At 47.9% G+C, this 20,419-nt stretch overlaps 1 protein-coding gene across 1 annotated transcript in view; it reads right to left on the reverse strand.

Annotated features, from left to right (window-relative positions):
* patj (PATJ crumbs cell polarity complex component) overlaps window positions 1-20,419 on the reverse strand; it is a 272,303-nt gene that overhangs the window by 197,747 nt on the left and 54,137 nt on the right. The window contains exons 12-17 of the mRNA XM_056276027.1: window positions 15,353-15,426; window positions 12,789-12,845; window positions 9,924-10,058; window positions 9,341-9,514; window positions 9,131-9,199; window positions 5,762-5,944 (exon numbers count right to left, since the gene is read on the reverse strand). Coding sequence (XP_056132002.1) covers window positions 5,762-5,944; window positions 9,131-9,199; window positions 9,341-9,514; window positions 9,924-10,058; window positions 12,789-12,845; window positions 15,353-15,426 — 692 coding nt within the window. The remainder of the gene's footprint in view (window positions 1-5,761; window positions 5,945-9,130; window positions 9,200-9,340; window positions 9,515-9,923; window positions 10,059-12,788; window positions 12,846-15,352; window positions 15,427-20,419) is intronic.

Below are 20,419 nucleotides of genomic sequence, written 5' to 3' on the forward strand. Positions count from 1 at the left end.
GTGACTGTGTGTGTGGATGTGTGTGTGAATGTGTGTATGATTGTGTGTGTGAATGTGTACGACTGTGTGTGGATGTGTGTGTGAATGTGTGTATGACTGTGTGTGAATGTGTGTGTGACTGTGTGACTGTGTGTGTGAATGTGTGTGACTGTGTATGTGACTGTGTGTGTGAATGTGTGTGTAACTGTGTATGTGACTGTGTGTGTGAATGTGTGTGTAACTGTGTATGTGACTGAGTGTGTGAATGTGTGTGTAACTGTGTATGTGAATGTGAATGTGTGTGTAACTGTGTATGTGAATGTGAATGTGTGTGTAACTGTGTATGTGAATGTGAATGTGTGAATGTGTGTGTGACTGTGTGTGACTGTGTGTGTGGACTTGGATGCCTGCTATTTTCTTTTTTTCTAAAATTTATTTCTGATTTTTCCCTTTTTTCTCCCAATTTAGTGGCCAATTGATCCCTATTTTAATTCAAACACCCACCCTCGTATTGCCTGCGTTCGCCAACTGCATCTCTCCGGCCGGCAGTCTCGAAGGAGACCGCCTCCCCACTTTGGTGACAAGGCGAATCCAAGCCGAACCACTGTTTTTCCGACACACACAGAGACGCATTCACATGACGAACACAAGCCGACTCCGCCCCCCTCCCGAAGACAGCGTTGCCAGTGATTGCTGCTTCATCGAGTCCGGCCATAGTCGGATCTGACGAGACCGGGGCGCGAAGCCCAGTCCCCAGTGGGCAACTGCATCGACACCAAGCCGACGCTTAGACCGCTACGCCACCGCGGACCCCTGGATGCCTGCTATTTTCAACACACCACTTGAACCACGTTTCAGTGCTAAATAGAAACGTTGCTGAATTTTCCCGGGCATCTCCCTGTGATAGCATCTGTGAACGCGTCTAGAAAAAAAAACACACCGCACTGCGGTTAGCATCACTGGCTCTGCGGTTAGCATCTTGCTCTGCGGTTAGCATCGCCGGCTCTGAGGTTAGCATCGCTGGCTCTGCACCAAAATATGCAGCTCCAGGATCGGCCTCTTCACCCACCTGAAGACCCACAAGGACCAAGAACGAGGACAGTCATATTCGACCCGAGTGACCACCGATGATGATGATGATGATGGATGTGTGTGTGAATGTGTGTGTGAATGTGTGCGACTGTGTGTGTGTGGATGTGTGTGACTGTGTGTGGATGTGTGTATGAATGTGTGTGACTGTGTGTGTGAATGTGTGTGTGAATGTGTGTGACTGTGTGTGTGGATGTGTGTGACTGTGTGTGTGAATGTGTGTGACTGTCTGTGTCGATGTGTGTGACTGTGTGGATGTGTGTGTGAATGTGTGTGACTGTGTATGTGGCTGTGTGTGTGAATGTGTGTGATTGTGTATGCGAATGTGTGAATGTGTGTGACTGTGTGTGTGGATGTGTGTGTGAATGTGTGTGACTGTATGTGGTTGTGTGTGTGAATGTGTGTGTGAATGTGTGAATGTGTGTGTGGATGTGTGTGACTGTGGATGTGTGTGTGAATGTGTGTGACTGTGTATGTGGCTGTGTGTGTGAATGTGTGTGTGACTGTGTGAATGTGTGTGACTGTGTGTGTGGATGTGTGTGTGAATGTGTGTGTGACTGTGTATGGGGCTGTGTGTGTGTGAATGTGTGTGTGACTGTGTGAATGTGAGACACACACTGTAAAGCAGTCTGAGTGGCAGGAAGACTGGAACAGCGCAGTATAAATGCAGTCCAGTTACCATTTCTCTGCATCGCTCTCTAAACTGGACTATAAATAACACGTATAGTACCCTCACACACATTCATAAATGTAATCACGTGCACACACACACACACACACACACACACACACACACACACACACACACACACACACACACACACACACACACACACACACACACACACACACACTAGCGCCCCAGGCAGCCGTTCTGAAAACAGGCAGACCCACACATGCCGCCATGAAGATGAACCAACTGGGAGCTAACCCGGGCCTCCCTCACCCAGGCTCAGCTGGCTCCCACTCCAACGGGGGGAGGAGGAGGACGAGGAGGATGAGGACGAGGAGGAGGGGGGAGTAGGCAGAGGTCTGGGAGGTGAAACTTTGCCTTAAGATAAAGCTGTCGAACGTGAAGTGAGTGAGCCGGGCGGTGCGGTGGGGGTGGAGGGCCTCGTCCAAATTTAGTCCACAGCTTCTGCATTCGGCGAAGCCAAAAACCAGCCGACATGTTTGAGACCGCAGAATGTTCTAGAACAGAACATACCCTCTCTCTCTCTCTCTCTCATACACTCACACCGGGCGACCAACCGGTACATGATTCTGTCACACTGCTGACCTGATGGACCCCACTGGCCCCAGCAGGGGAGCTGTGCTGTAGTATTACTACAGTAGTAGTTGCAGTACTAGTTGTATTAGAAGCAGCAGTAGTATTAATAAAGTAGTAGTTGCAATACTAGTTGTAGTAGAAGCAGCAGTAGTATTAGTACAGTAGTAGTTGCAGTACTAGTTGTAGTAGAAGCAGCAGTAGTATTAGTACAGTAGTAGTTGCAGTACTAGTTGTAGTAGAGGCAGCAGTAGTATTAGTATAGTAGTGGTAAAGCAGTAGTAGTAGTAGAAGCAGCAACAGCAGCTGCAGTAGAGTAGAAGCAGTACTCAGCGGTTCGAATCCCCGTGCTGCCTCCGGTTTGGTCGGGCGTCCCTACAGACACAATTGGCCGTGTCTGTGGATGGGAAGCCGGATGTGGGTATGTGTCCTGGTCGCAGCACCAGCGCCTCCTCAGGTCAGTGAGGGTCACTGTTCAGGGGGGAGGGAGAGCTGGGGGGAATAGTGTGATCCTCCCATGCGCTACACCCCCCTGGTGAAACTCCTCACTGTCAGGTGAAGAGAAGCGGCTGGTGACTCCACAAGTATGGAGGAGGCATGTGGTAGTCTGCAGCCCTCCCCGGATCAGCAGAGGGGGTGGAGCAGAGACCGGGGCGGCTCAGAAGAGTGGGATAATTGGCTGGATACAATTGGGGAGAAAAAGGGGGAAAAATAAAAAAAGAACAGTAGTAGTAGTAGTAATGGTAGTATAATACTAGTAGTAGTAGTATAATACTAGTAGTAGCAGTAATGGTAGGATAATACTAATAGTAGTAGTAATGGTAGTATAATACTAGTATAATCCAGAACTAGAGGAAGGGGACTATAGCGCTTCACATAGCAGATATGGAATGATTTCATGTCTTCTTCATATCTCTGAGCTAAGGCACGAAATCCCAGCACAGAGGATTTCATGTCATTATCGGTGCGCATTTTAACCTCTGGAGTGACACTGAATTGCTGGCTCATCTACAATAGAGCAAGTATCATTTTTTTTGCTTAACAAGTTGCTACTAGTCTTATTCCAGCTGCTTGAGTATTAGTCCTTTTCTCTATAGGTCTGCTGCTGGTTCCTAGTGGGATCTTATTCTAGCTGTAGCTGTTTTTCACCTAGTGTGCCCTTAAATATTTCTTGTTGCCTAGCTGTTTCGACTTAGTTATCCATTTAGCTTATAAATATATTCCTTGGTAACTTGTTGTTTGCAGTTTTGATAGTATTGTGTGAGGTTTGATAGAGTTTTAATAGGCCTATTTTCAGTGTACCTCTTTGGCCAGTTGGGTGTTAAGTGGCCAGGGTGTGATCTGCGCTCCTGGCAGACAATTATCAATCAGTGTTCTTTAAATCCTTGCTGCTACTTGGAAGCTACTAACCCACCTCATCAACACCTCCCTCCAGGCAGGATGCTTCCCATCTACCTTCAAGACTGCTAGAGTCACCCCCCCTTCTCAAGAAACCATCACTTAACCCCTCTGATGTCAAAAACTACAGACCAGTTTCCCTTCTACCCTTTCTATCCAAAACTTTTGAACGTGCTGTCTTTAACCAACTTTCTTTGTACCTCCACCAGAACAACTTCCTGGACCCCAACCAGTCTGGGTTCAAGGTGGGTCACTCAACAGAGACGGCCCTCCTTGCAGTTACAGAATCGCTGCACTCTGCGAGAGCAAACTCTCTTTCCTCTGTCCTTATACTCCTGGACCTGTCAGCTGCGTTCGACACAGTGAACCACCACATCCTCCTCTCTACCCTCGAGGGGCCGGGTGTCACAGGCTCTGCACTCTCAATGTTTGCATCCTATCTGACGGGTAGCTCCTACCAGGTGACATGGAGGGGATCTGTGTCAGAGCCTCGCAGACTGACTACAGGTGTTCCACAAGGTTTGGTTCTGGGTCCTCTCCTGTTCTCCCTGTACACGACATCCCTGGGTTCTGTTATTCGCTCGCATGACTTCTCTAACCAGTGTTATGCTGATGACACCCAGCTGATTTTGTCCTTCCCTCCCCCTGACACACAAGTACTGCACCGAGACCTGGCCATCACCATTGACAACACCGTGGTGACGCCAACTCGGACTGTGAGGAATCTGGGTGTGAACCTGGACGACCAACTGTCGTTTGCTGAAAACGTTGCATCGGTTGCTCACTCCTGCAGATTTCTCCTCTATAACATCAGGAGGATTCGCACATTCCTCGCCGACGAGACGGCACAGGTGCTCATCCAGGCTCTGGTCATCTCCCGGCTGGACTACGGCAACTCCCTCCTTGCTGGCGTCCTGGTGTCAGCCATCAGACCTCTGGAGCTTGTACAGAAAGCTGCAGCTCGTCTGGTGTTCAACCGCCTTAAGTTCTCCCACACACCTCCCCTTCTCATGTCCCTACACTGGCTCCCAGGAGCTGCTCGCATCCAGTTTAAGACTCTGGTGCTAGCCTACAGGGCAGTGAAAGGAACAGCTCTTTCCTATCTCCAGGCCATTGTCAAGCCCTACACCCCCACCTGACTACTTCGCTCTGCTGCCTTGGGACACCTGGTTGCCCCGTCGCTCAAGAGGCCCCTGCTGCCGATCGACCCGGTCCCGGCTCTTTTCTGTCCTGGCCCCACAGTGGTGGAATGAACTCCCTACTGATGTCAGGACAGTGGAGTCGCTGCCCATCTTTCACCGCAGGTTGAAAGCTCCCCTCTTCAAGAACTACTACCCTGTTACTTGCTCGTAGCATTTATTGTATTCACTCATTAAAAAAAAAAACTTTCTTGCACTTTTACTTTAGCACCGGTTTTGCTCTTAGATGCTTGTTTAGAGAGAAGATGCACTTATGACCTCTGATGACTAGTAGTTCTCCTGATTTCCTATGTTAAATGATGCACTTATTGTAAGTCGCTTTGGATAAAAGCGTTGGCTAAATGACTGGAATGTCATGTCATGTAATGTAATCATATCCGGGCTACACGCTTAGATTGTAGACAGAACCAGTCCATACTCACAAACACTGACCTGCCTGGCTCCAGGGGTTCTGGACAGACTCCAATCTCACCATGTCAGCCAGACACTGCAAAACCTGAACCAGAACCAGGTTGTCCTCTGTGACTGGTCACACCAACACTGTGACCCTGCAACCCCACCACCACAGGCTGGACAGTCACACAGCCCTCAGTTAATGAACTCCACAATACATACACACACACACCCACACACACACACACACCTCACTTTCCTTCTCACTTGTGAGTGAGACAGAGAAAGGGCGACAGGAGAGATGAATGGCATATCAGCAGACCAACAGAGAGACAGACAGAAGAGAGACAGGAGAGATGAACGGCATGTCAGCAGACCAACAGAGAGACAGACAGAAGAGGGGAAGAGTCGGGTTGCTAGACTGACTCCTGGCTACCTGGTAGTCGAGGATGCTGAAGCCCAGGCCTTTGTCCCTCTCCTTCTCCAACTCCAACTCCTGAACATCTGGAGACCACAATGCCAGCTCCTCCTCTTCCTCATCTTCATCCCTTTCCTCCTCCTCTTCCTCCTGGCTGGGGGCTGCTGGCACCTCCTCTGATGACTCGTGCGGGGCCTCTTGCTAATGTCAGATGGAGAGAGAGAGCGCTCTCATCAGAAGGGTCTGTGTATGACTACCAGGTCACATCACAGACTGACCTCTGCTCTGAACAGGTCTCCCATCAGGTCCACATGTCAATGAAGATTACAGTTACACACATAAGCAGATACATACTTCACCAAACTGTCTGTGTTTCAGGACTCTCTCCGAACAGTTTGTGGCTTCGCTTTTCCTGATTTCTCATGGAAAATCTGGAAAAAGGCACCAGTTCTGGAAGCCCTGAAAGCTCAGCTTGTTTAATTCAAAATGTTTTGACAGCTGAAAAAAATAATACTTCAAATATTTAAATAAAAATATTTGAGGAAGTTATGTCCAGAAGCTTCTGGTTAGCAGCAAGCTAACACCGTCAGTGGACACAACACTTTATTCATTCATTCATTCGTCTTCAGCTGCTTCTCCGGGGTTGGGTCGTGGTGGCAGCAAGCTAAGTAGGGCACTCCAGATGTCCCTCTCCTCAGCAACACCCTCCAGCTCCCCCTGGGGGATCCCACAGCGTTCCCAGGCCAGACTAGACATGTAGTCCCTCCAGCGAGTTCTGGGTCGACCGCGGGGTCTCCTCCCAGTTAACAAATCCTTCACATGTGGCCGTTTGGTGTTGTGAAGGCCCATTACATGATGGAACCACTTCCTTCATCTCTGGTTCTGGTTCTGATTCTAAACCATCCTGTTTTGTGTTGTTAGAGACATTCTCTAAGAGCGACTCACCAAACTTTATTCCTTAAATGCATAAACCTCCCAAGCTAGCCATCTTAGGCTAGCTCCTTTGTGTGCCCAGTAGGTCTGGCTGTGTGTGTGTGTGTGTGTGTGTGTGTGTCTCGCTCCTTTTGTGTGCTTGTGTGTCTCTGCATATCAGTTGTGTTTTGTGTGTGTCTGTATGTGACTGTGTAAATTTGCATGTAAAAGTCTGCGTGCATGGGGCGTCCGGGTGGTGTGGCGGTCTATTCTGTTGCCTACCAACACGGGGATCGCCAGATCGAATCCCCGTGTTGCCTCCGGCTTGGTCGGGCATTCCTACAGACACAACTGGCCATGTCTGTGGGTGGGAAGCCGGATGTGGGTATGTGTCCTGGTCACTATACTAGCGCCTCCCCTGGTCGGTCGGGGCATCTGTTCAGGGGGAGGGGAACTGGGGGGAATAGTGTGATCCTCCCACGTGCTACGTCCCCCTGGTGAAACTCCTCACTGTCGGGTGAAAAGAAGCAGCTGGTGACTCCACATGTATCAGAGGAGGCATGTGGTAGTCTGCAGCCCTCCCCGGATCAGCAGAGGGGGTGGAGCAAAGACCGGGACAGCTTGGAAGAGTGGGGTAACTGGGCAGATACAATTGGGGAGAAAAAGGGAGAAAAAAAATCTAGAAAAAAATAAGTCTGTGTGCATGCCTGCATGGGTGTGTGTAGAGCTAGAGAACAGAGATAGGTAGAGACCAGAGATAGGTAGAGAATAGAGATAGGTAGAGACCAGAGATAGGTAGAGACCAGAGATAGGTAGAGACCAGAGATAGGTAGAGAACAGAGATAGGTAGAGAATAGAGATAGGTAGAGACCAGAGATAGGTAGAGAATAGAGATAGGTAGAGAATAGAGATAGGTAGAGACCAGAGATAGGTAGAGACCAGAGATAGGTAGAGACCAGAGATAGGTAGAGAATAGAGATAGGTAGAGAATAGAGATAGGTAGAGACCAGAGATAGGTAGAGAACAGAGATAGGTAGAGAACAGAGATAGGTAGAGAATAGAGATAGGTAGAGACCAGAGATAGGTAGAGAATAGAGATAGGTAGAGACCAGAGATAGGTAGAGACCAGAGATAGGTAGAGAATAGAGATAGGTAGAGAACAGAGATAGGTAGAGACCAGAGATAGGTAGAGACCAGAGATAGGTAGAGAACAGAGATAGGTAGAAACCAGAGATAGGTAGAGACCAGAGATAGGTAGAGACCAGAGATAGGTAGAGAATAGAGATAGGTAGAGAACAGAGATAGGTAGAGACCAGAGATAGGTAGAGACCAGAGATAGGTAGAGAACAGAGATAGGTAGAGACCAGAGATAGGTAGAGACCAGAGATAGGTAGAGAATAGAGATAGGTAGAGAATAGAGATAGGTAGAGACCAGAGATAGGTAGAGAATAGAGATAGGTAGAGACCAGAGATAGGTAGAGAACAGAGATAGGTAGAGACCAAAGATAGGTAGAGAACAGAGATAGGTAGAGACCAGAGATAGGTAGAGAACAGAGATAGGTAGAGACCAAAGATAGGTAGAGAATAGAGATAGGTAGAGAATAGAGATAGGTAGAGACCAGAGATAGGTAGAGACCACAGATAGGTAGAGACCAGAGATTGGTAGAGAATAGAGATAGGTAGAGAATAGAGATAGGTAGAGACCACAGATAGGTAGAGACCAGAGATAGGTAGAGACCAGAGATAGGTAGAGACCAGAGATAGGTAGAGACCAGAGATAGGTAGAGAATAGAGATAGGTAGAGAATAGAGATAGGTAGAGACCACAGATAGGTAGAGACCAGAGATAGGTAGAGACCAGAGATAGGTAGAGAATAGAGATAGGTAGAGAACAGAGATGCGTAGAGACCAGAGATAGGTAGAGAACAGAGGTAGGTAGAGAACAGAGATAGGTAGAGACCAGAGATACGTAGAAAATAGAAATAGGTAGAGGAAAGAGATAGGTAGAGACCAGAGACAGGTAGAGAATAGAGATAGGCAGAGAACAGAGATAGGTAGAAAATAGAGATAGGTAGGGAACAGAGATAGGTAGAGAACAGAGATAGGTAGAGAACAGAGATAGGTAGAGAATAGAGATAGGTAGGGAACAGAGATAGGTAGGGAACAGAGATAGGTAGGGAACAGAGATAGGTAGAGACCAGAGACAGGTAGAGAATAGAGATAGGCAGAGAACAGAGATAGGTAGAAAATAGAGATGGGTAGAGGAAAGAGATAGGTAGAGACCAGAGATAGGTAGAGAATAGAGATAGGTAGGGAACAGAGATAGGTAGAGAACAGAGATAGGTAGAGAATAGAGATAGGTAGAGACCAGAGATAGGTAGAGAACAGAGATAGGTAGAGAATAGAGATAGGTAGAGACCAGAGATAGGTAGAGAACAGAGATAGGTAGAGAACAGAGATAGGTCGGGTACTGTACCTGCTGGTCAGTGCTGCCGTCTCGTAGTCCTGATTTACTGGACAGCAAGGAGGAAAGTTTCAGCTCAATCTGTCACAAACACACACAAAGAAATGGAATATACTTGTGGATTCATGCACAGACAGCAGAGCTCCACTAAGTATTATCTGAGAGAGAGAGACAGAAAAAGAGAGAGAGACTGTGTGTAGGTATGGATGTGTCTGGTATCACCTCATCCACAGCAGGGCTGGGTACTGTCCAGGGCTGTGGTTCTGGGTCCTGGTCCAGGTCGGGTTGGCAGTGAGCCGGGTGGCGACAACACACCAGAGTAAAAGGCGGGGGCACTTCTTTCAGGAACGCAACTGCCTCCCGCCGAGATTTACCGTACAGCTGTACCCCGTTCACCTGCAACACACACACACACACACACACACACACACACACACACACACACACAAAGAACATCTTGTCACAATCTGAACTCGAACCCATGTCATTTTTAATACAGGGTATGTAAAGCTGTTATTTGTTATGTGTGTTTGTGTTTGTGTGAATGTGCAGATTATCATGTGGTGATGGTTGTGTAAGTGTTTTGGTGGTAGTATGACTGTGTAATTAGTGGTGCGAGTCTGTTTATTATCGTGAGTGTGTCCATTGCTGTGTGAGTGTGTACATGGTTTTGCGTGTATCTGGTACTGGTACTGTAAAAGCATGTATATGGTTGTACTTTCAGCCAGATGTGAAAACCTCCCACATGATGAGATATGTCTGTGTGCGTATATGTGCATGTGTTTGTGTGTCTGTGCATGTGTACTTCGAGCAGTTCATCCTCAGGTCTGAGGATGCCATGTTTTGCCACGGGGCCCCCAGGTGCCACAGAGGAGATGTAGTGGTGTCCATCAAAAGAGTCCAGCTCCACCCCCAGACGCATGGTGTGGATGGGCAGCAGCTGTCAAAGAGACAAAGGATGCAGGATTCAGGATTTAGGATAGAGGGCTCAGGACACAGGATTTAGGATTCAGGACAGCGGATTCATGGCACAGGATTTAGGATATACAAGATATAGAATTTAGGATATGATGGGTATAAGGCATATGATTTAGGATATGGAATACACTAGGATATATGGATTTAGGATTTATGAAAGAGGTTTCAGGATATACTTAAACTGTAGGATATAGATTTTAAGAATTCTGATAGAGTATGTAAAAGTAAGGATTCAGGACTTGGGATATAGGATGTAGGATATCGGGGTACGTGGTAAGATCGATGACTGGGATTTGCGATAAAGGATTACACTTTCCTGTGTGTATAAACTGTAGGCCACTGAGAGGAAGGATACAGGATTTAGCCTCTATGTTTTATGCTGACCCAGCTGTCAACCTCAGGCTGAACTGAAACATTCTTACTACCTTATGATCATTATCCTTTTCCTTCCTGTGGCTATCAACCTTATCGTGGTAGGAAGGTTTGCATGCCACAATGACCCCGAAGGCTATGTCATCTGGACAACTAAACTCCTGCTAGATTCAACCTTGGCAGATAGGTGGATGAATAGTGGCCAGACAAAAAGTTACCCAAAAACTCCCTTTTTAGGTTAGACGTTGGGCTAACAACCCAACCCTGTAAACATTTTTTCCAAGTTGGGAGTATGTGCTTGTGAGCACACTGCAGGCATGGTTGGCAAGTTGCTGGGTACTAGATCCTCAACAAACAGGGCTTGTCTACCTAGTGTGTGAAGTCTGGATTCGGCAGACTGCGTGGAGGCAAACATCAAATGGTTCAATGGTCAGAAAGTCAATTCCTAGCAAGAGCAAGACAAGACACACATAGGACATCATGGTCATCCACTGCACCCGACTCCGTACCCAGCCATCTAAACCATGTCCTGCTGCTGGACTCAGATGGTTTTGGGTGAGAGTGTGAGGTCAACGAGATGCCCGACTCTTCCCCACTTTAAACCAAGTCACATCATCCATCCCATTTCCACGGTGAAGCAGTTCCACAATGGCACGCAAGCAAGAGTCCAGGACAATGGAGACACATCTGAGCCATTCCCAGTCTCCAGTGTCAGCAAACAGGGCTGTGTCCTGGCACTGACACTCTTCAGCTTGATATTTTCTGCAGTGCTGACAGATGCCTTCAGAGATGGCGACTTTGGAATCTGCTTCAAGTACCACACAGATGGCAAGCTATTCAACCTCAAGAGGCTTCAAGCAAAAACCAAGGTTATGACTGACATCATCAGACTTTCTCTATGCTGATGGCTGTGCCCTCAACGATGGCTCAGAAGCTTATAGGCAACACAGCATCAATAAGTTCTCCACTGCCTGCACCAACTTTGGTCTCACCATCAGCACAAAGAAAACTGAAGTACTGCATCTGTAAGCCCCAGGGAAAAACTATGTAGCGCCTAACATCCCAGTCAATGGCAAGGGACTTTTACGGTGAACAGGGTCACCCATCTTGGCAGCAAACTGTCTCAGAATGCACTACTGACAATGAGGTGAATAACAGAATCACCAAGGCCAGTGCGACCTTTGGCAGACTTCACACTTGTGTCTGGAACAGAAGTGGCATTAGTCTAGAGACCAAGTTGAGCGTGTACAGAGCAGTGGTGCTTCTGACACAGCTGTATGACTGCGAGACATGGAAAGTGTACCAACACCAGGCCAAGAAGCTGAACCACTTCCACACAACGTGCCTCTGGAAAATCCTCAACATCAAATGGCAAGCACGGGGTCCTGGACATTGATGTGCTCGCTCAAGCAGAGCTTCTCAGATTGTACATCATCCTGATGCAGGCACAGCTGTGCTGGGCAGGACACGTGACTCGCATGCCAGACCACTGGCTGCCAAAAGACTCTTGTATGGTGAGTTACAGCATGGCAGGAGATCCCAGGGAGGACAGAAAATGCTTTAAAGACACCCTTAAGGCATCGCTGAAAGCATATGACATCAACTCTGACTTCTGGGGGCAGACTGCCATGGATCGAGCTAGATGGCATTCCCTTGTTCATAAAGGCGCCAAGGTTTGTGAGGCAAACAGGACTCTTGCAGTACAGCAAAGGAGGTAAGCCAGGAAAGCACGAGGCAGCAACCATCCAACAGTTGCCCTCATCTCTTGAGCTAAGTGCCCCCATAGCTTCCATGCTCAAATCGGCCTCATTTTTTGTGTATTCATAGATAGCCCCACCCCCCCAAAACCCCTGGATGCATAAAGTGGTCTTCGTCAAAATTGACGGACAAACATCCATCCATCCATTATCCGAACTGCTTATCCTTCTCTCAGGGTCGCCGGAATACTGGAGCCTATTCCAGCAGTCATTGGATGGTAGGCGGGGAGGCACCCTGGACAGACCACCAGGCCATCACAGCCCCCCCCCCACCACACACACACACACACACACACACACACACCTAGGGGCAATTTAGTATGGCAGATTCACCTGACCTACATGTCTTTGGACTGTGGGAGGAAACCGGAGCCCCTGGAGAAAACCCACATAGACATGGGGAGAACATGCAAACTCCACACAGGGGACGACCCGGGACAACCCACCAGGGTTGGACTACCCCGGGGCTCGAACCCAGGACCTTCTTGCTGTGAGGCGACTGCGCTAACCACTGCACCACCGTGCCACCTGACGGACAAACAAGATTATTATAATTTTATTACCTTAGAGTATCTCTGGAGCTCTGCATCATCTTCAATGACCGGGTCCAACTCCACCACCTGGTAGGAGCAACCACAGTAGAGGAGTACCAGTTATAGATCACTATAATAATACTCAGTTACACTGAACATGTAATGGAAATCTGATTTATGATCAGCATATTTGACACAGATGTGATGTTTGCTTTGAGAATGTTGATGGAGAAGTATAGAGAAGGCCAGAAGGAGTCACATTGTGTCTTTGTGGATTCAGAGAAAGCATATGACAGGGTGCTGAGAGAGGAGGTGTGGTATTGTACAAACCTCAATTCCAATGAAGTTGGGACGTTGTGTAAAACGTGAATAAAAACAGAACACAATGATTTGCAAATCCTTTTCCACCTATATTCAATAGAATACACTACAAAGACAAGATATTTAATGTCCGAACTGATAAACTTTATTGTTTTTTGCAAATATTCACTCATTTTGAATTTGACGCCTGCAACACGTTCCAAAGAAGCTGGGACAGGGGCAACAAAAGACTGGGAAAGTTGAGGAATGCTCAAAAACCACCTGTTGGGAACATTCCACAGGTGAACAGGTTAACTGGAAAAAGGGGAGTGTCATTATTGGGTATAAAAGGAGCATCCCCAAAAGGCTCAGTCGTTCACAAGCAAGGATGGGGCGAGGTTCACCACTTTGTGAACAACTGCGTGAGCAAACAGTCCATCAGTTTAAGAACAACGTTTCTCAACGTACAACTGCAAGGAATTTAGGGATTTCATCACCTCCAGTCCATAATATCATCACAAGATTCAGAGAATCTGGAGAAATCTCTGCACGTAAGCCGCAAGGCCCAAAACCAACACTGAATGCCCGTGACCTTCGACCCCTCAGGCGGCACTGCATTATTTGGAGCAACATATGCTGCCAACCAAGCGGCGTCTTTTTCAGGGACGTCCCTGCTTATTTCAGCAAGACAATGCCAAGCCACATTCTGCAGGTGTTACACCAGCGGGGCTTCGTGGTAAAAGAGTGCGGGTACTGGACTGGCCTGCCTGCAGTCCAGACCTGTCTCCCGTTGAACATGTGTGGTGCATTATGAAGCGCACAATACGACAACGGAGACCCCGGACTGTTGAGCAACTGAAGTCGTACATCAAGCAAGAATGGGAAAGAATTCCACCTACAAAGCTTCAACAGTTAGTGTCCTCAGTTCCCAAACGCTTATTGAGTGTTGTTAAAAGGAAAGGTGGTGTAACACAATGAACATGAACATGCCCCTGTCCCAGCTGCTTTGGAACGTGTTGCAGGCATCACATTCAAAATGAGGGAATATTTGCAAAAAAACAATAAAGATGACCAGTTTGAACATTAAATATCTTGCCTTTGTAGTGTATTCAGCTGAATATAGGTGGAAAAGGATTTGCAAATCATTGTATTCTGTTTCTATTCACGTTTTACACAACGTCCCAACTTCACTGGAATTGGGGTTTGTATGAGGAAGTCAGGAGTTGCAGAGAAGTATGTAGGAGTGGTGCAGGATATGTATGAGGGAGGTGTAGCAGTGGTGAGGTGTGTGGTTGGAATGACAGATGGGTTCAAGGTGGAGGTGGGATTACATCAAGGATCGGCTCTGAGCCCTTTCTTGTTTGCAACGGTAATAGACAGGTTGACAGACAAGATCAGGCAGGAGTCTCTGTGGACTATGATGTTCAAGGAGGACATCGTGATCTGTACTGAGAGTAGGGAGCAGGTTGAGGAGAGCCTGGAGAGGTGGAGGTATGCACTGGAGAGAAGAGAATGAAAGTCAGGAGGAGCAAGACGGAATACCTGCGTGAAAGAGAGGGAGGACAGCAGAACGGTGAGGATGCAAGGAGTAGAGGAGTTTAAATACTTGGGGTCAACTGTCCAAAGTAACGGGGAGTGCAGAAGAGAGGTGAAGAAGAGAGTGCAGGCAGGGTGGAGTGGGTGGAGAAGAGTGTCAGGAGTGATTTGTCACAGAAGGGTACCAGCAAGAGTTAAAGGGAAGGTTTACAAGACCTTTAACTGAACAGCTATGTTGTATGGTGTGGAGACAGTGGTGCTGATGAAAAGACAGGAGGTGGAGCTGGAGGTGGCAGAGATGAAGATGATAAGATTTTCATTGGGAGTGATGAAGAAGGACAGGATTAGGAAGGAGTATATTAGAGGGACAGCTCAGGTTGGACGGTTTGGAGACAAAGCAAGAGAGACAAGATGGAGATGGTTTGGACATGTGTGGAGGAGAGATGCTGGGTATATTGGGAGAAGGATGCTGAATATGGAGCTGCCAGGGAAGAGGAGAAGAGGAAGGCCAAAGAGGAGGTTTATGGATGTGGTGAGGGAGGACATGCAGGTGGCTGGTGTGACAGAAGATGCAGAGGACAGGAAGAGATGGAAACGGATGATCTGCTGTGGCGCCCCCTAACGGGAGCAGCCAAAAGTAGTAGTAGTGGTAGTGGTGGTAGTACTACTAGTAGTAGTAGAAGTAGTTATTGGACATGTAATATCTGTGTTTGTGTGTGGTGGGTGTGCGTTGTTCGGGTGTTGGTGAAGAATCCCACCAGGACTTGGTACCGGGGTCCCAGAGCTTGTTCCCATTTTGCCCTCAGCTCGAACACTGATGAGAATTCCACAGCTGAAACACAAACACACACACACAAACACACACACACACACACACACACACACACACATCAATGCTTCAGGTAGTGCAAAAGAATAAGAGGTACTGAAACAGACTCTGGCGTTAAGACAGAAAAGTGTGATGCAAAACCAAACAGTTTCCATGGTGTGAACTGAGAGAGTATAAATCACGTGGGAAATGGAGAAAACATCATCGTCCACAGGTGAAACAAAACTGCAGTGGTAGCGCAGTGTTGTAAAGCAAATGTGGGACTTTTGCAATAGCTGCATGTGCATGAGGACAAAATGTCCTCCAAACAGAACAAACATGGTATAGAGGTACACTACCGTTCAAAAGTTTGGGATCACCCAAACAATTTTGTGTTTTCCATGAAAAGTCACACTTATTCACCACCATATGTTGTGAAATGAATAGAAAATAGAGTCAAGACATTGACAAGGTTAGAAATAATGATTTGTATTTGAAATAAGATTTTTTTTACATCAAACTTTGCTTTCGTCAAAGAATCCTCCATTTGCAGCAATTACAGCATTGCAGACCTTTGGCATTCTAGCTGTTAATTTGTTGAGGTAATCTGGAGAAATTGCACCCCACGCTTCCAGAAGCAGCTCCCACAAGTTGGATTGGTTGGATGGGCACTTCTTTGAGCAGATTGAGTTTCTGGAGCATCACATTTGTGGGGTCAATTAAATGCTCAAAATGGCCAGAAAAAGAGAACTTTCATCTGAAACTCGACAGTCTATTCTTGTTCTTAGAAATGAAGGCTATTCCATGCGAGAAATTGCTAAGAAATTGAAGATTTCCTACACCAGTGTGTACTACTCCCTTTAGAGGACAGCACAAACAGGCTCTAACAGGTACTATTTAATGAAGATGCCAGTTGGGGACCTGTGAGGCGTCTGTTTCTCAAACTAGAGACTCTAATGTACTTATCTTCTTGCTCAGTTGTGCAACGCGGCCTCCCACTTCTTTTTCTACTCTGGTTAGAGCCTGTTTGTGCTGTCCTCTGAAGGGAGTAGTACACACCGGTGTAGGAAATCTTCAATTTCTTAGCAATTTCTCGCATGGAATAGCCTTCATTTCTAAGAACAAGAATAGACTGTCGAGTTTCAGATGAAAGTTCTCTTTTTCTGGCCATTTTGAGCATTTAATTGACCCCACAAATGTGATGCTCCAGAAACTCAATCTGCTCAAAGAAGTGCCCATCCAACCAATCCAACTTGTGGGAGCTGCTTCTGGAAGCGTGGGGTGCAATTTCTCCAGATTACCTCAACAAATTAACAGCTAGAATGCCAAAGGTCTGCAATGCTGTAATTGCTGCAAATGGAGGATTCTTTGACGAAAGCAAAGTTTGATGTAAAAAAAATCTTATTTCAAATACAAATCATTATTTCTAACCTGGTCAATGTCTTGACTCTATTTTCTATTCATTTCACAACATATGGTGGTGAATAAGTGTGACTTTTCATGGAAAACACAAAATTGTTTGGGTGATCCCAAACTTTTGAACGGTAGTGTATATACTGCCTTCAACCTTCTGGCTGGCTGAAATGTTGGTGCTGTTCTGTCACAACAGCCAACAGGAGACATGATGGAGGACATGAGATACAGCACCACACACCCAATACACAACTAACCTACATGCTCAACATACCTGTGCTCCTATGTGTGTGTAACATGCAAGAAAGGACTCACATGGAGACATATATATTTCTGCAAAGGCAAAAAACCAAAGCAGACTATCTCCCAGATCTCCAGCTTTTACCTGTCCCATGAAACAGAATCAGACCCCTGCAAACTTATAAAAATAAAACAATTCTTAATTTTTTGTTAATTTCTAGAACAGTGTTGAATGGGGAAGATGGTGGTGTGGACTGGCGTTTGCAGCAGCCTCACCCAGTACCGATTATGCAGTGTCTTTTTCCACGTCTAAGTTCGTGTCAGGAAGTTTTTATTTGGATCGTCGATTTCGCTTGGCTGGGAGAGCTGGCGCTGGATCGGCTGAGAGAGCTTGGTCTGCTGCGTCCTGTGGGCTCAAAGAGGAGGCAAGCGGGGCAGGCTAAGCTAACTGTTAGCCCACAGCCCTGCTCGAGAGGAAACACCGAGGCGGTCTGGCGGCGGCCTCACCTAGCATCGACTGTGCAGTGTTTTTTGTCTGCATATGTGTTTGTGTCGTCGTGTGGCGTGCGGGGAGGTGTGTCGAGGGTGTCTGGCTGCAGAGCTGGCGTTGGATCGGCTGAGGGAGCCTGGTCTGCTGCATCCGATGGGCCAAAGGACCACGGCCCTGCATGGACCTGCCCCTGAAGAGGAAACACCGACGTTGGTCTGACAGGACATGGAAGCAGGGTAGGCTAAGCTAACTGCTAGCCCATGCAGACCGGCCGTTCCGACAGTCATCCTGGCTGGTGTTTGTTCTCTGGACGGTGGAGTTTTTGGTCTGTATTGCACTGGGTGGACTGTGTTGCACTGGGTGGGCTGTGTTGCACTGGGTGGACTGTGTTGCACTGGGTGGATTGTGTTGCACTGGGTGGATTGTGTTGCACTGGGTGGGCTGTGTTGCACTGGGTGGGCTGTGTTGCACTGGGTGGACCGTATTGCACTGGGTGGACTGTGTTGCACTGGGTGGGCTGTGTTGCACTGGGTGGACCGTATTGCACTGGGTGGGCTGTATTGCACTGGGTGGACTGTGTTGCACTGGGTGGACTGTGTTGCACTGGGTGGTCTGTGTTGCACTGGGTGGACTGTGTTGCACTGGGTGGACTGTGTTGCACTGGGTGGCCTGTGTTGCACTGGGTGGATTGTGTTGCACTGGGTGGCCTGTGTTGCACTGGGTGGGCTGTGTTGCTCTGGGTGGACTGTGTTGCACTGGGTGGGCTGTGTTGCACTGGGTGGGCTGTGTTGCTCTGGGTGGACTGTGTTGCACTGGGTGGCCTGTGTTGCACTGGGTGGGCTGTGTTGCTCTGGGTGGACTGTGTTGCACTGGGTGGGCTGTGTTGCACTGGGTGGGCTGTGTTGCACTGGGTGGACTGTGTTGCACTGGGTGGACTGTGTTGCACTGGGTGGACTGTGTTGCACTGGGTGGACTGTGTTGCACTGGGTGGACTGTGTTGCACTGGGTGGACTGTGTTGCACTGGGTGGACTGTGTTGCTCTGGGTGGACTGTGTTGCACTGGGTGGACTGTGTTGCACTGGGTGGACTGTATTGCACTGGGTGGCCTGTGTTGCACTGGGTGAATTGTGTTGCACTGGGTGGGCTGTGTTGCACTGGGTGAATTGTGTTGCACTGGGTGGGCTGTGTTGCACTGGGTGAATTGTGTTGCACTGGGTGGACAGTATTGCACTAGGTGGACTGTGTTGTTGGCTGTTTCTGCTTTGTTCCCTCTGTTTTTGTATGTTTTTGGTGGTGTTGTTTTTGGATATCTCTCTGCTTTTTTGGATGCGTTTTTGTCTTTTGTGTGGCACTGCTGTGGGAAACTGAATTTCGCTTCTTTTGTGTACGTACTCGTACATAAGATGAAATGACAACTAAATTGTTCCTGATTCCTGAAATAGATGTAAATTTAGTGCAGATAAGAGAAACAAAAATAAAAAAATATTTTTCATTTCAATGGAGCCTTTAAAAAGCAGCTCCTGCCAGAGAATGGCCGCGGACTCGCAGCCCCCCGGCTGCTTTCAGACCCAGACTGGGGGCATTCAGTGTGGATGCTTGTTCTACCACATGTAAGCTTTTAGAAGTGGTCTAAGACCCGGAAAGGCCACCGTGTTAAACAGCAGCAGTCTTTTTCCCGTGGCCGTGATTAAATCAGCATTGCTAACCCTGGCCTTCCTACAGCAATTAATCTGAGCCGCTGGTCTGAATAAAGAGGGTGATGGATGGCTCTGAGGGCTGTCACCGTGCCGGGACACTTATCATCTGCTGGCTAAGAGCGAGCCGGGAGCTAAATGTTAGCGTGGCGTTTTAGCCACTTACCAAAGCTAATGAGGAGGAAAAAAAGAGATGTGATTTTTCAGAGGAGAGCCGTTCCAGACCCGAGCCGACACACTGAATGAAGCAGAGGCGACATTACGCAGGACAAGCGAGCTTTCCGCTGCTGGACACAGCCAGCAGCTAACATGACGTGACGTCACCAGTCCCGAGACACAGACATGAAGACTGTCGGATCAGTAGAAACACTTTATTCATTAAACCCTTCACCACAGCCTCACAGCACAGAGCAAACAAGACACAGAGAGACAGAGAGAGCGAGAGAGAGAGACAGAGAGACAGAGACAGACAGAGAGCGAGAGACAGACAGACAGACAGATAGATAGACAGAGAGAGAGCGAGAGAGAGACAGCGAGAGACAGAGACAGACAGAGCGAGAGACAGACAGACAGACAGACAGACAGATAGAGAGCGAGAGACAGACAGACAGACAGATAGATAGACAGAGAGACAGCGAGAGACAGAGACAGACAGAGAGCGAGAGAGAGAGACAGACAGACAGACAGACAGACAGACAGACAGACAGACAGACAGAGAGAGAGACAGACAGACAGACAGAGAGAGAGACAGATAGACAGAGAGCGAGAGAGAGAGACAGACAGATAGACAAAGAGACAGACAGATAGACAGAGAGCGAGAGAGAGAGACAGACAGACAGACAGATAGACAGAGAGACAGAGAGAGAGCGAGAGAGAGACAGCGAGAGACAGAGACAGACAGAGAGCGAGAGAGAGAGACAGACAGACAGACAGATAGACAGAGAGACAGACAGACAGACAGATAGACAGAGAGACAGACAGACAGAGAGAGAGCGAGAGAGAGACAGCGAGAGACAGAGACAGACAGAGAGCGAGAGAGAGACAGACAGACAGAGAGCGAGAGAGTGAGAGAGAGACTCCACAGAAGAATGGAGGCTTCTCTGTGCTGCAGTGAAGCTCTTGTCCACTAAATGATGGGATGACGAGCTCGTCAACAAAAGAAAGGAGAGGCTCTGTGTGT

Source organism: Lampris incognitus, chromosome 3 (assembly GCF_029633865.1).
Source record: "Lampris incognitus isolate fLamInc1 chromosome 3, fLamInc1.hap2, whole genome shotgun sequence".
NCBI lineage: Eukaryota > Metazoa > Chordata > Actinopteri > Lampriformes > Lampridae > Lampris > Lampris incognitus.